This window comes from Marmota flaviventris, chromosome 5 (assembly GCF_047511675.1).
Source record: "Marmota flaviventris isolate mMarFla1 chromosome 5, mMarFla1.hap1, whole genome shotgun sequence".
NCBI classification, from domain to species: Eukaryota; Metazoa; Chordata; class Mammalia; order Rodentia; family Sciuridae; genus Marmota; species Marmota flaviventris.
The window spans coordinates 40,759,421-40,772,564 of NC_092502.1; the positions used below are offsets into that span (position 1 = coordinate 40,759,421).

A 13,144-nucleotide genomic window follows, 5' to 3' on the forward strand; every position below is an offset into this window, starting at 1 on the left:
CTCAAGAGTATTTGTGGAGTGCAAGGAGTGGCTGAGTCTAACCTCTTCCGGCAGGCAGTAATAGTTCCACCGGGTAATGGTAAAGGTTCTTCTCAAAGCCCTGTCCCTGGATGCTTGCTCTCAGCCCACCCAAATTCTTCCCCCCATTTCAGTCTCCTGTCATCAGTCAACAGACCCTTGCTGAGGACCTGCTGGGTACCAGGAGCCTGGCAAGGTACAGACAGGGCTCTGCTGAGTGGTGTGGGCACCCTTCCCCTAAGTGGGAGGTTCCAGCATTTTGGGTCTGAAACCGGCCAGGCACAGCACAGAGTACACAGTGGGTACTCACTGTGTGGGCTCCTGCTGAGGAAAGGACCTTTGGGCATGGATAGATCCCATCTGAATGTTCCAATACTGGCTTAGATCTGGGACTGAGAGGGCTCCTCTCTGGGAGAAGGTGGAAGGGGATGTGTGAAGGCCAATCCAGGCCACACCTGGCACTCCTCTGTGTTTCCCCATGCTGAACCTGTCTCTTTGCCTTCCTCTTTCCTTTCTTACAGAGGCTGAGGGTCACTTAAGTTGAGGATGGTGATGGAGGGGTAGTCTATTTTTGCTCATCCCCTTAAGGGGCCCCCCTGAGCACTGTGGCCCCTCTGTCTCTTCCTATCTGGTGCCCATCCCGGGGCCCCAGGCAAGGCTGAGGGGCAGTGACATGGACATATTAACTGGCTCACGCTGGCATTTGACTGTCTTTAAACCCATCGCTTTTTTTTTTCCCTCCTCTGCTCGATCAGGGTCCTACCTCGCTCCTCTCTCTGGCGGCCTGCCTCAGCGTGCCAGCTGGTCTAGCTAGCGTCAGCCAATGGGAGGCGCTGGTGGGAGGGCCTTTTTTCTAGTTTCAGCCAATGGGAAGCATTGGAGGGAGAAAAGTGACCAGAAAAGGAGAGAAGCCAGGGTGTTTCTCCCTCTTACTCAGAATCTCAGATGGAGTCACCTGAGTCAGTTGTGGGCGGCTACCTCTCCTCTGTGGCTCTAGTCTGCCATGGGAAGCCTCTCTCTGAGGTCCCCGCTTGCATGGCAGCAGGGGAAGGGAACCGGCTGTCCAGGGCAGTTCTGGCCATCCCAGTTTTGCCTGGATAACGTTTACTCTGGTTCTGCTTACACCACCTCTCGTGGTTGCCCCTCCAGCTCCAGGGGTTGTAGCCAGTAGTGACAGTAACTTCCTACTCACAATAATCCCTCAATTACAACTCCTATTTGGCTTCTCAGGAATTCTGCCACGTGTGTACCCAATTTCCTGAAATAATTCCCCCCCACACCCCACCCCCCGCATACTTAGACTGGTTTTTGTTTTCCTGACTAGATCCTTATGATACATCTCCTAAACAAGGTAACTTAACAGGGCCCATGTTCCCAGCACATCTGCAGCAGGCTCTTGGGAAGAGTGACATCATGATGTTCTGGCTCCTCATAGCAATTAGAAACACCAGGTCTGCCTGTCTGGCTGATCTCTTCCTCCAACAGCCCCTGACTCTGCTTTATTCTGCAGTCTCCCACAGTACCCCTGTCTTTAAAGGAAAGCAAGGCAGACATCTCAGCCAGACCTTCTTCCAGCTGTTAGAAAGCTAGAGCCAGGGGGTTCCCTGATGGCTTTGCCCATACCTGATACACATAAACTCTGTGTTGTTAAGTAACACAGGATCAGAGAAATAACCTTGGAGGAGCAAAATCTGCTGCTTCTCCAGAGTCCCAGGCCCCACAGTTCTGTCCCTCATATCCACATTGATTTGATTTTGATTCAGATCTGTGCTTTCTCTGGCTTCTTCCTGGTTGTTCCCAAATGTCCAGAGCAGGGTGCTTTGTGACAAGTACCCCATTGAGAAGTGGGCATTGTGGGGATAGAGGCCATTCTCCTCTGGAAAGAAAAGGGAGAGGACCTAGTAACAACCCTGGGGGTGCTGGCATCCTCACCAGAGTGCACATTTTTGTGGCATAAGCCCCCTTGCCAAATGTCACTTTAAACCCCTTTCAACTCATGTGCCTGAAAGAAGAAAATAATTAAACTCTTCTGTCGGGGATCACCTGGCTGTCCACTTAGGATTTTTTGTTCCCACTGGAGCGTGTGATTGGAAAACAAAGGTAAATGGGAGCAATTTATTCCTGCTTCATTTTTTCCCCCAGCAGGATTAAAGCTGCTCCAGCCATAAAGAGTTTACAAACTCTAAAGAAAGATAATAACTTCCCTTCTCACAGCCCGGTCACGCGGAGGTAATGCATGTTTCCAATCAGCTGAGAATGTAACTCAAATGGTAGGTTTTATTTCACTTTAATCCTCCTGTGAGTTCACGTTAAAGGTAAGAGGAATCACAGTCCCACAACACAAACCGAGTTCATTAGACACGGCATCTCCTCCTACAGGTTGAGGTGCTAGACTTTTACTCTTTCCTTCGAATCTTGGATGGGCTGCGGTCCTGGGATGACAGTGAGTGGGACGTAGGTAGAGCTGACAGAGGGAAGCCATGCTGGAGGGAGGGGACAGATGACCACATGGACTATGGTGACATCAGCCACCACCAGACCTTGTCCTCCGGTGACCTGCTTGGAAACCTTTAATGCCGCTCTTTCTTCTATGAAACATGCTCTTTCAGTTTAAGCATTGCCCTCTCCGACCTTTTTTTTTTTAAGAAGATGCAGATGCCTCCAGCAGGGTTACATTCTGGTCTCCTAGGGTCTCAGGGAATCTCTTTAACAGTTCTGGTGTGTGCAGATGGAAAATGAGAGTATAACAAGGCTGTGTTGCTTGTTGAGTTTGGGGAAGAGGGTCTGCATGGGGTGGCCCCCACTTCACAAGGGTCAGGGAGAGGACTCAGAGCAGATCCTGTGGATGTTTGGTGGGCAACAGGCTTGACTCAATGCAGTTAGGCCTGTTCCTGACTGCTACTGCTCAGGGCCCCTCCTAGAATCTCCTGGGGCTGTCTGTCTCCTATGTGCCTCTGTTGGGGACTGGCAGTACTGGCTGAGAGCTATCTCTCGCTTTCCTTGACATGGTGCCTTGTCGAATCCATCAACCTTCTCAGCAGTCACCACAAAGAACCCCCAAACCTCAGGTTCCTCTTGAGTTGTAGCTACAGAGGCTCAGGAATGAGGAGGAGGCACCTCCTTGTTCTGCCCTATTTGGAGGTTCTGGGCTGCCCCACTGAGTCCCAGCTGCCTCCACTGTCAGCCCAGGCTCCACAATCTTCTCTCTCATGCTGGTGACTGGTTTCCCTGCACTGTGGACCTCACCTGCCAGCACCTGGCCTAAGAAGCCAGGCTCAGGCCTCAGCACCCTGAATGGCTGCCTTGACCACCAATGCCCTATCTGTCTGTCCATCTGCCTTTTTTCCAGCTCCAACAACAGTGGTCTTTGTCTGTAAGGAGCTTGAGGTCTTACTAGAAAGACAAATGTGGAATATGTAGCCTTAGTGTGCTGATGCCCCACATAGGATGGCCCTGGTCAGCCACAGGCTTCCTTTCCCTAGGCTGCAGCAAAACTGGATCATCTGATGTGCCTGCCATTACTTCCTCATGGCACTGCCTTGGGCTTTGGGGCCCTGCTCTGTGGCTGTGTGTGGGCAAGTGTGTTTCCATTGACACGTTGCCCTGCATGGATTCTGCAAGTCAGCAGATGGATTGGGAAGATTCCCATTCTTGGAAAAGCAGAGGAGTGTGAAGGTTAAGGTGCCTTAAATTACATGCAGGATGACTTCTAAATTTCCCAATATTGCCTCAGAGAGAATTGTAATGCTCTGGGGTCTATATGACTGTCATTGATGTAGCTCTTTTTAGCAGATGTATGCTCTTGTGTGTGCACCTGTGAACTAGTCCCTGTGTCTACTTGCGTTCAGTTCGTCCCACTGGACTAGCCAATGATATCTGACTCTCTTGAGCACCTACTGTGTGCCGCAGACTGCACTAGATGCTTTACATGTGGAACTTCATTTGACCTCTGTGATGGCCCTAAGAGGGGAGGTACTGCTATTGTCCTCATTTTCTAGAATAAACTCCATCTCAGGGAGATTCGGGCACTTGTCAAAGATCACAGAACTAGTAAGTGGGCGGCATGAATTCTAACCCAGGAGTAGTCTGACCACAGAGCTCCAGCTCAGACACACCATGGTGTTCACATGGGTGTGTGTGCCCCTGAGTAGGGGGCTGATGAGCTGCATACTCCTGGGCTACCAAGCCACCCTGTATGTGGGAGAAAACAGAGGGGATGGTTGGGAGGGACTCATCCCCTGCTCAGGCTGCCTGTGCCGCAAGGGAAATGGTGTCAAGTGTATAGCCCAAGGGCCTGAAGCTGGTCTGGAAATTCCAGCTGTGAGGAGAGTGGGGTTGGGTGTCATGGATGTATTCAAGAAAAGTGGAGCCTAGGATGAGCAGAATTTTGCTGTCCTGAAAACTTAGTAAAAAGCAAAGTGTGAGTTTCCTGGGGAGATTTCGTGAGTTGGTAGAGTCTGAAACAGCAAACCAGATGTTTCCTGGCTCCCGCCCATCCTGTGTCTGGCCTGCGATTCTTCAGCCTGTTGTTCAGTGCATCCTGGGTCCCCAAGGGGCTCATAGACTCTTCATTCCAAAGACCCAAGTCACAGAGTCTGCCATGGAGGAGGTGGGCTGCCCTATCTTGGAGAACTGCAGGAGGGTAGGTTTGCTCCTTTCTAGAGGGAAGAGAACCCCCACTGAGGCCCTGGAGAGGGGCTCTCGGTGGCAGCAGCTTGTCTCAAAGTTCTCCAAGGGGTCAGGAAGCTGCACCTGGGGACCCACAGTGCTCCCACCAGCTTGCTGTCTTCTGTCTTTGATGCTCATGTCTAATCTCTAGTTGTGACCTCTGTTTCCCTAGGTGGGAGGTGCTCCGTAATGCATCATTTGGGCTGCATTTCAGTCTGCGAGGGATCGTTGCTGCCTTTAGAATCAGCAGTTCCAAACAATGGGCTCCATCAGATCAAACTATGCGTGGCCATTTCTTGCCAGCCCCAACAAGGTGTTTCTTGTTCTGTAAACCCCTATTGGGCCTTTTGGTGCAAAAACAGGTCAAAATTCCCTCCTGACTACTCAAAGGTCCAGAGCTAAAACCAAATCCTCCATCAGGGAATCACAGAAAGCAATAAACCTTTGGGTTCTGGGAGCCACCCTGCCAGGGTTCACATCTTCCTAAGCTGCAGGTTTGCAGTGAGCCCTCAACTTTATACCTATTGAGTTCCTTCTCTCAGGTCCCATGACAGTGGCTGACCCTTATGAATGCCTACTGTGTACCAGGCATGGCACAGAGCACTTTGCATGTTATTTTCAAGAGGGAAAAATATAGGCAAAAACAGTCTAAGTCACTTTCCCAAGATCATGCATTTTGTAAATGGTGTAGGGTTGGGCAAGATAATTAACCTTTACAAGCCTCAGTCTCCTCACTTGTAAAATGTGGTTAATACAATTCATCACCTATCTGGAATGCTGTGAGGTTGGATAAAGCAATATACACCGCACCCAGCAGAGTAGTGAGTCCATAATAGATGAAGTCACTTAATAATATGTCCAGCTGGAGGAGAGAGAAAATACTAGAGCACCAATCAACAGTGGTGATCAAATAACGAAGTCACTAGCTCCTGAACCCATGTAAGTAACCTATAGTCTTCCTGAGCCTGTGGAAGCGGAGACTGTCAGCCTTGTTCAATGCTAGTTCCTGGGGCTTTGTACACATCTGGCAAAAGGGGGAGAGTGCTTGATGAAAGTTGAATAAACGAGAGAAGAACAGTCCCAAGGGGTTGTTCACAGCATGGATCAGTCCCCTCCCTGCAGACCGTGCTCTCCTCTGCCTTGTGGCTCTAATTTCCAAGTGGAGGGAAAGCTTCCCAAGCAAAGGCATGGCTGGGTCTTGACCAGTGCTAACTTCCCCAGAGGGAAGAGGCTGAGGGTCTGGGAGCAGAGTTGAACCTCCTATGGCCTGCCATGGGTGCAAAAGGGTCTTTCTTTGATGGGAAATGGCAAAAGTCAGAGGTGGTTATAGAGCCCCACAGACACACGTCACAGTGGGTACAGCATCTTGGATACCCTGGACCATGGTGACCATCTGAGTTTGTAGGTCCCACCCTCTATTACATGGATGGACACTGATTCTAGTCCACACTCCCAGGATAGCGTGGCAAGTGGCTGCCAGCATGCTGCACCCCCAGTTCACGGAGGCATTCTCCCATCCTTGGCCTGCCCAGATCCTTATCAATCCCTTTTTTGGAAAGACTGCCTCTGCCCACTGATAAATGATACATCTGAGTATAATAACTTCTGAACTGAATTCTAACACAACATCCCCACTTGCAGAATTAGTCCTGAAAGAGCCCATTTGCTCTGGGAAAACACCTTTTTCTGAAGACCTTTTTTTGCTCTTGGTTTGGCCAAAGCTTTGATCCAGAAGTAACAGAGAATGGGAGAGTGTGAGGATGAGGAAGGCCGTGGTAACAGTGGTGACAATGGATTTCCAGGCAGTCCCAGCTCCTGGCTCCCATCCTGGAAGTACTGAGCTCTGCCTGCATCTTTCCAGAAATGTGAGCCTCTACCTTTCCAATTTCCTCTTACACCTCTTCTAGGTTTCCCACCCCCACCTCCGCATGACAACGTGGCGATCACGTGGCCCATATGGGGATCAGAGAATCCTATTGGGTATGCCAGCTTAATGAAATACTTGCAGTTTATTAAACCCAGGCTTCCCTAAGCCCTGAGTGCCTGTGGGTATTTGAAAGCTGAAGGTAACCCCAAGCTACCACAAACGTAATTGCTACATGTGTCCGTGCATTCTTGCTGCAACCTCAAACTCCTCCTCTTATGCAGTGTGCGAAATGAGCAACATAAAGTAACTCCTAGTCAGACAAGGCGGGGAATGTGGGGAAATGCTGAGAGAGTCTCCCCAGAACCCCTCAGGGCCTCTAAAAGTATATGAAGTTCCCATTACTTCTGGCCACTGAGGGCGCTTCTCCACCCCCTGGCTGCTCAGTGTTTGCAGAATTGGTTCATTATAAGTGAGGCAGTCAGCATGCCTCGAATGTCAACCTTCCATGTCAACTTTGCATGATGTAGCTCAAATATTTCAAGCCCTGTTTCAGCAAGGCTTGCTCTCAGCAGCAGGGCTAGCAGAGAGCAGTGTCTGGCAGCTCCCTCTAGAGCTATATTTCTGTTCCTCCTCCAGGGCTTGACTGCAGTGGGCTGTTCCAAGTCTGGGAGGGGATGTAGAGAACCCCAGGTGAACTGGAGTTCGCTCCTCTGAACCCAGGAGGGGCTGCCCCTGGGGGATGCTTTCCCATTCATCTGTCTCCTCGGCCTTGGGTCTGTAAATCAGGGGTGAGGGGCTCATATGGAAGCAGCAAACAAAGGCCTCAAGGGAAGTGCCTCTCTCTATGTGGATAGTCATCTGGATATTGGAAAAGGAGATCCTGTTGGTGACACTCAGGGGGACCTGCTCCAGGAACCTCAGCAGCAACCCGTTGACCCACACACAGCTCTTGCGACTCAGGTTCTTGAGGCAGAAGGCCAGCAGAGTGCTGCCGGGCTCCAGGTAGGGCTCCAGGGACAGGTGTCGGCGGGAAAGGTGGGGCACCTGCAGTTGGAGGTGGGTGTCATGTCCCCGGCCAATCAGCAGTGGGCTGGTGTCATGCTGCAACTCCAGTGGGACATTGATGAAGGCGGCAGTGCCCAGCGTGGGGTGGTACAGGCTTACCCGCAGGACTGTGAGAGAACTTTCCATGGATGAGCTCCTGAGAGGATGGAAAAGAGACTCACCTCTGTGGCTCCCTGAGGTCACACAGCCTGTTCACCTCAGGGACCCCCTGTCCCCAGCCACATTTAGCTAATCAAAAACACATGTCCATGGATTCTGCCCAACCCAAGATGGAGTCAAGGTTGCAGAACTGAGTTTAGTGCTAGCTTCATCTCTCCTGTGTTTAGACAGTAGGACATGCCACCTATCCTCTCTGAGTCTTGTTTTCTGTATTATGAATATGTCCATCTTTCCATGCAGCAAATGGGGCATACCACCTGTCAGGGTGGGGTTTTGGTGGACTAGCATTTGGAGATAATTTGGTCCCACTTCATGGGAAGAGGGGGATAGACAGTCCACACCATCTTACTATCTAGCAATCACACAACAAACTCTCCCTGAGCCCTCCTTTAAGCCTGGCACCGAATCAGTTTTTGTGGATCAGCAGATGCAAATTACCCTTCTCCTTAGGAGCATCCAGCTGGAGGAGGAGATAGTGCTCTAGCTCTGGAGGTGTGTCAGGACACAGGTGAGGGCAGCCTACTTGGTCCTGGGTATCAGAAAGGGAGAATAAGGACAGCAAGCATCTTCTAAGCACTTCCTGTAGGCTGGGCACCATGCTTGTCACTTCTCCCTTGTGAAAGGGATGAGCATCCCATCCTCACCTCTGAGCAGAAAGCAGATGCTGATGCAAAAGGTGGAGAGTGCTAAGAGATCTCTCGCTAAAGAACCCAGAGGTGCTCAGTGGAGGCAACCGCAATGTCTACTACAGTGAGAAATGCACACATCCTTTGTCCCACACTCCATCTCCAGGAATTTTTCCTGTAGAAACTCATTGGCACATACCATAAAGCCACCTCCAATGATCAGCTTTGTTCCTGCATGGATTTGAGGAACACAAACTCTCTGGCACTTCACATACCCGTATTCCATCCCAAATGCTCCTTATTGTTCAAGGCCAGGTTCAAAGGCTTCCTCTTCTATGAGGTTTTTTTTTTTTTTTTTTGGCCTGGGGAAGGTGATCCCTCTTGTCATCTGGCAACCACAGGAGGGAGAATCCCTTCTGGGGCACCAGGCCAACCCTGCCCCCCAGCTACATTTTGTATTTCATGACTGAATTCTGTAAGCCCTTATCCTGTCTTCCTTGAACTCCTCTCCTATCTCCCTGAGGTCTCCCAAGGGCAGGTAGATTGTGTCCCATTACCCAGTATAGACAGCACCTGGCAAGAGCAAGTGTCTAAGGCACATCTGGACTAAATAAGAAGCCCACGCTAGTGAAATCAGGTCTCAAGATACCACAAATAGTAGACTAATCCTCAAGGGCTGTAGAACAAGGCTGTGCTGGGTGGTACAGAATCCTGGTCTCTCCTTGTGCCCAACCATCTGCACCTCCTGCCTTTTGGATGTATTAAGTTAATGTTGACCTTCCAGTCTAACAGCAAGGCCTAGGCCTCTTGGGACACCCCGTTTAGCTGGTGTACAGTATTTCTGCCCACATTTCTCCAGGACAGCTGGAACGGGCAGCCATACCTTCAGATTTAACTAGAAACTCAGACTTCACTTCTAGAAACCAATCCCAAGGTGTGAAGACCCCGAAAAAATCTCTCAGAAAGGATTCATTGCCACTTTGTGTGACCTTACTCTGCTATGTTGAGTGATCCAGAGCTGACAAAAGTCACCCATCAGAGCCGAGGCCTGAAGGGACAGTCAAAGGTCTCCTGGATCCTGGCTGGTCTGTAGAAGTGGAAAACCCAGCCCTCCTGTCTAGAAAGACACTCTGGAGTGTGTGTCTGGTGAGGATAGCTTCTCCCAGCCTCCCTGAGGGTTCTAGTCCCTCTGACCTCTACTTACCTTATGGCCAGGGCCTCATCTGCATTAGCCCTGCTTCTGTGAGCTCTCTCGAAGGAGTGGGTCTGGGGTGGGGCAAGACCAGGGACGCTTCTTATGGCTGTGGTTCAGTATCATGATGTGTCAGAAGATGCTTCGGTTTTGTTGCTTTCTTCCTTATTCTCCTTAGGAAAGATAATGAAAGTGTAATTTTCATTTGCAGAAGTGTAACCCACTGCCTGGAGTTGGAAAATCCCAGTCTGGGACCCCTTCTAGGAGGGGCCTGCTGAAAGGTGGGGTTCCCTCCTGGGTTGCAACATTCCTACCACCACAACCCCAGTGTCCACAAGCTTCCTTCCCCCTGGCTGTTGAGTGGGGTGAAAGCAGCTCAGATGTGTTGGAAATGAGATCTTTGTGGGTGGACAGATGGCCACTGGCAGGGAGCTCCCACAGCATGAGGAGCTCATTCTGGCTGGACAGAGTTTGGCCAAGGAAGTTATGGGCAATGTGGCAGTCTCCAAAGGGTCTCAGGAAAAGGTGAGGTGCAGCAGAGAGAGAAAGGCCACTTACAGAAGGTGGCCTGTCCTGCAGAGCATCAAGAAAGATATCTCCAATGCCCACTCCTCCTGGCTCTATTGATCTGCAAGCAGTCTAGAAAATGTCAAGGTGGACCCACCCACAACTTTGGGCTCTGAATGAATGTCATGGTAGTGGTGACCTCTCATGTGGCATGGCTCTTCACAGTCCACCAATGTGTTCATGTCACCCTCGTTACCCACCACCCTGCCAAGGTGACCAAAGACATGTGCCCATTTGATGCAGGGGGAATCAAGGCTCCAGGAAGATATGTGCCAAGCACAAGCCCCAAAATGTGTCAGTGGCAATGTCCTTTCTTTTTCTCATCAGACCCTGGCTATCTTGGGACCTCTTAGTGTTTATAGCTGAAGGGTGCAAGGTGGGCCACCCCAATCAGCCAGCAGGTGCTTGGTCCACCTCACTGCCCCCAGCCTCTGCTTACTCACTCCTCATGAATAACCCATGTGGCCTCTGACAGACGCTTCTGCCTGCTTCCTGTATTCTAAGCACTTAGGTCCTGCCTTCACTCTGGTTCGTTGCTTAGTAACTAACGGGAAAACAGAGAACTCGAGCCATAATCATCCATCCTTACCTGCTCCAGCCAATGTGATACCACCACTCAGGCTTCCTAGGCAATCAGCTCCCCCAGAGATGGGAACTGAATCTACATTTGGAGTGCTCAAAGCATTAAGTGCAGGCTCCTGCCCGAGTTCCCTCCTCCCCACTATCTCCCTGTGTTCCAGCAAGCCCAGGGCTCTGCCAGATGTGCCAGGGAGGCTTGCACATATGCTTGGAATGTCAGCACCGCCACTGGGGGCTCAGGGAGACTCAGGCACAAATAGTGGTTGCTACGGAAGGATGATGATGGGAGGGCTTTCTGGAGGTGGGAGGCCTGGGACTAGTCCTGACCTCAAGATCAGACTCAAGAGGCTGGGTGCTTAGCAGTTAAGGGTCTGGGCTTTGGCCTCAGTTATGTTTGATTCACCTTCTATGTCTTCATTAAAGACATAGAATTATGGTTAAATCTTTTCATCTCTCAGAGCCTTGTGTTTTCTACCTATGGAATGGGAGTGGTCAGAATATCTATTTCAGAAGACTGTTGTGAGTATTCAGAAAAGAAAAGAGAAAAAGCATTAAAGTGCCTTAGGTATGGTGCCTGGCTCAGAGCAGTCTCAATGAATGAGAGCCAACTTGAATGATGAAGCTCCCTCCAAAAGAGGTGGTTATAGGTACCTTCCCACCAAGAACAACTATACATGCTGAGTTTTTACAAATCTGAAGGCACTGGAGAGCAACAGATGGCTAGAACCCAGGAGAGGAGAGACCTGTTCACTTAAGCCTCACATACTAGCCTTCTTCTCTGTGAGGCATTTGCCAGTTTAAAAATGACTGGGGCTAAAAACTGAACAGAAAGTGGCATTTGAGAACTCTTGAGAGTCTCGCAGGTCAGGGGAGACAAACACTGGAGCTCAGGATGCAGAAGGTCAAGAGCCCAGAGAACCACAGAAAATGGAGCTCTTCTTCTTTATTGTCAAGTCATGTGCTGATTTCAAAGTGGGTGGGATGAGAAACTGAGACCCCCACGTAAAAGCAAGTGCTAAAAGACTATGAAGCCAAGCAGAGGCTTAGGGAGTCTCATAGCACTGAGTGGACCAAAATTGGAGTTCAGGACCAAGGAAGAAGGGCCCTGTTAAACACCCAGGCTTTCAATTGAGACCCATAGGATTCACCTAGAACTAAGGGAAAACCAAAGAAGACCCAACCTAAAGACGACTGAGGCCCAACCCCAAATGATCTCCATCTCCCTCCTCTAACTGCCTGTTGGAAGGAAGTTAAATCCCTACTAGACAAAGTTAATATCTTACAGGGCTGCCACAATTTTTCATTAATGATGCTCCATGATTAATTTAAAAATTACCAGGCATTCTGAAATATGAGAGAGAGAGAGAGAGAGAGAGAGAGAGAGAAACCGTAAGAGAAAAAACAGGCAACAGAAATAGCCTCAGTGATAGGCTCACAAAATGATCTGAACAAGTGGTCATAGAAGCTTTGTTTCACTAATGAAAAACTGTCAACAACCCAAATGTCCATTAAGAGAAAAACTGGCAAGGAAATTGTATAAAATGCACAAAATGAAGCATTACAGAGCAATACAGAAGAGGATGAGCTAGAGATACAAAAATAAATAAATAAATAAATATCTCAAAACACATGGAACAAAAGAAACAGGAACAAAAGGCATATATGATTCTATAAATATAAAGTATAAGACAGACAAAACTAACCCATAAGTGACAGAAATCAGAGTATTATATCTCTGAAAGAGGTTTTGACTGGTCTATCAGTTTTCTAGGGCTGCCCTAACAAGGGACCATACTATGTGTGACTTAAATAACAAAAATATTACCTCACATTTCTGGAGACCAGAAGTCCAAGACCAAGGTTTTGACAGAGCTGGTTCCTCCAGCAGGCTGTATGGAAGAGAGTCAGTTCCACACCTCTCACATAGCTTCTAGTGGTTTGCTGGCCGTCTTTGGCATTCCATGGCTTGTAGGTGCTTGATCTTCACCTTTGCCTTCATGCTCACACGGTGTTCTCTCTGCATGCAAGTCGCATTGAATTAGGGACCACCTTAATGACCTTGTTGACTACCTCTGCAAAAACACCATCCCCAAATAAGGTCACCTTCTGAGAAACTGAGCTGTTCTCAGTAAATGAATTTGAGATGGACTCAATTCAGCCATAACTAGAAAGCAGCATGAGAGACTTTTCAGAAATGATCAAAGTGTAGTGGTGACATTTGCATTCAGATAGACAAAAACTTACATTGGGAGTTTGTGATTTTACATTTTGCTCTATGGGATTTATTTTCTTACTTACTTATTTTGCTCTATGGGATTTATTTATTTACTTACTTACTTATTTTGCTTTATGGGATCTATTTATTTATTTAGTTAGTTAGTTAGTTCTATGGGGTTTATTTAT

At 49.1% G+C, this 13,144-nt stretch overlaps 1 protein-coding gene across 2 annotated transcripts; it reads right to left on the reverse strand.

Moving 5' to 3' along the window:
- Positions 1–6,676: 6,676 nt before the first annotated feature.
- Tifab (TIFA inhibitor) lies at positions 6,677–12,609 on the reverse strand. 2 transcript variants are annotated; one of them, XM_027941146.3, is made up of 3 exons: positions 12,567–12,609; positions 9,608–9,768; positions 6,677–7,754 (listed from the first exon to the last, which is right to left on the reverse strand). In XM_027941146.3, the coding sequence occupies exon 3, from the start codon at positions 7,742–7,744 to the stop codon at positions 7,103–7,105; it is 642 nt and encodes a 213-aa protein (XP_027796947.2). In that variant the 5' UTR covers positions 7,745–7,754; positions 9,608–9,768; positions 12,567–12,609; the 3' UTR covers positions 6,677–7,102. The 2 variants fall into 2 exon arrangements, with proteins under 2 accessions (XP_027796947.2, XP_027796948.2); XM_027941147.3 differs by lacking the exons at positions 9,608–9,768; positions 12,567–12,609 and adding an exon at positions 8,216–8,281.
- Positions 12,610–13,144: the final 535 nt, after the last annotated feature.

What these genes read in the sequence shown, in the direction of transcription:
- Tifab (XM_027941146.3), bottom strand. Translation starts at nt 7,744, where the DNA reads ATGGAAAGTTCTCTCACAGTCCTGCGGGTAAGCCTGTACCACCCCACG.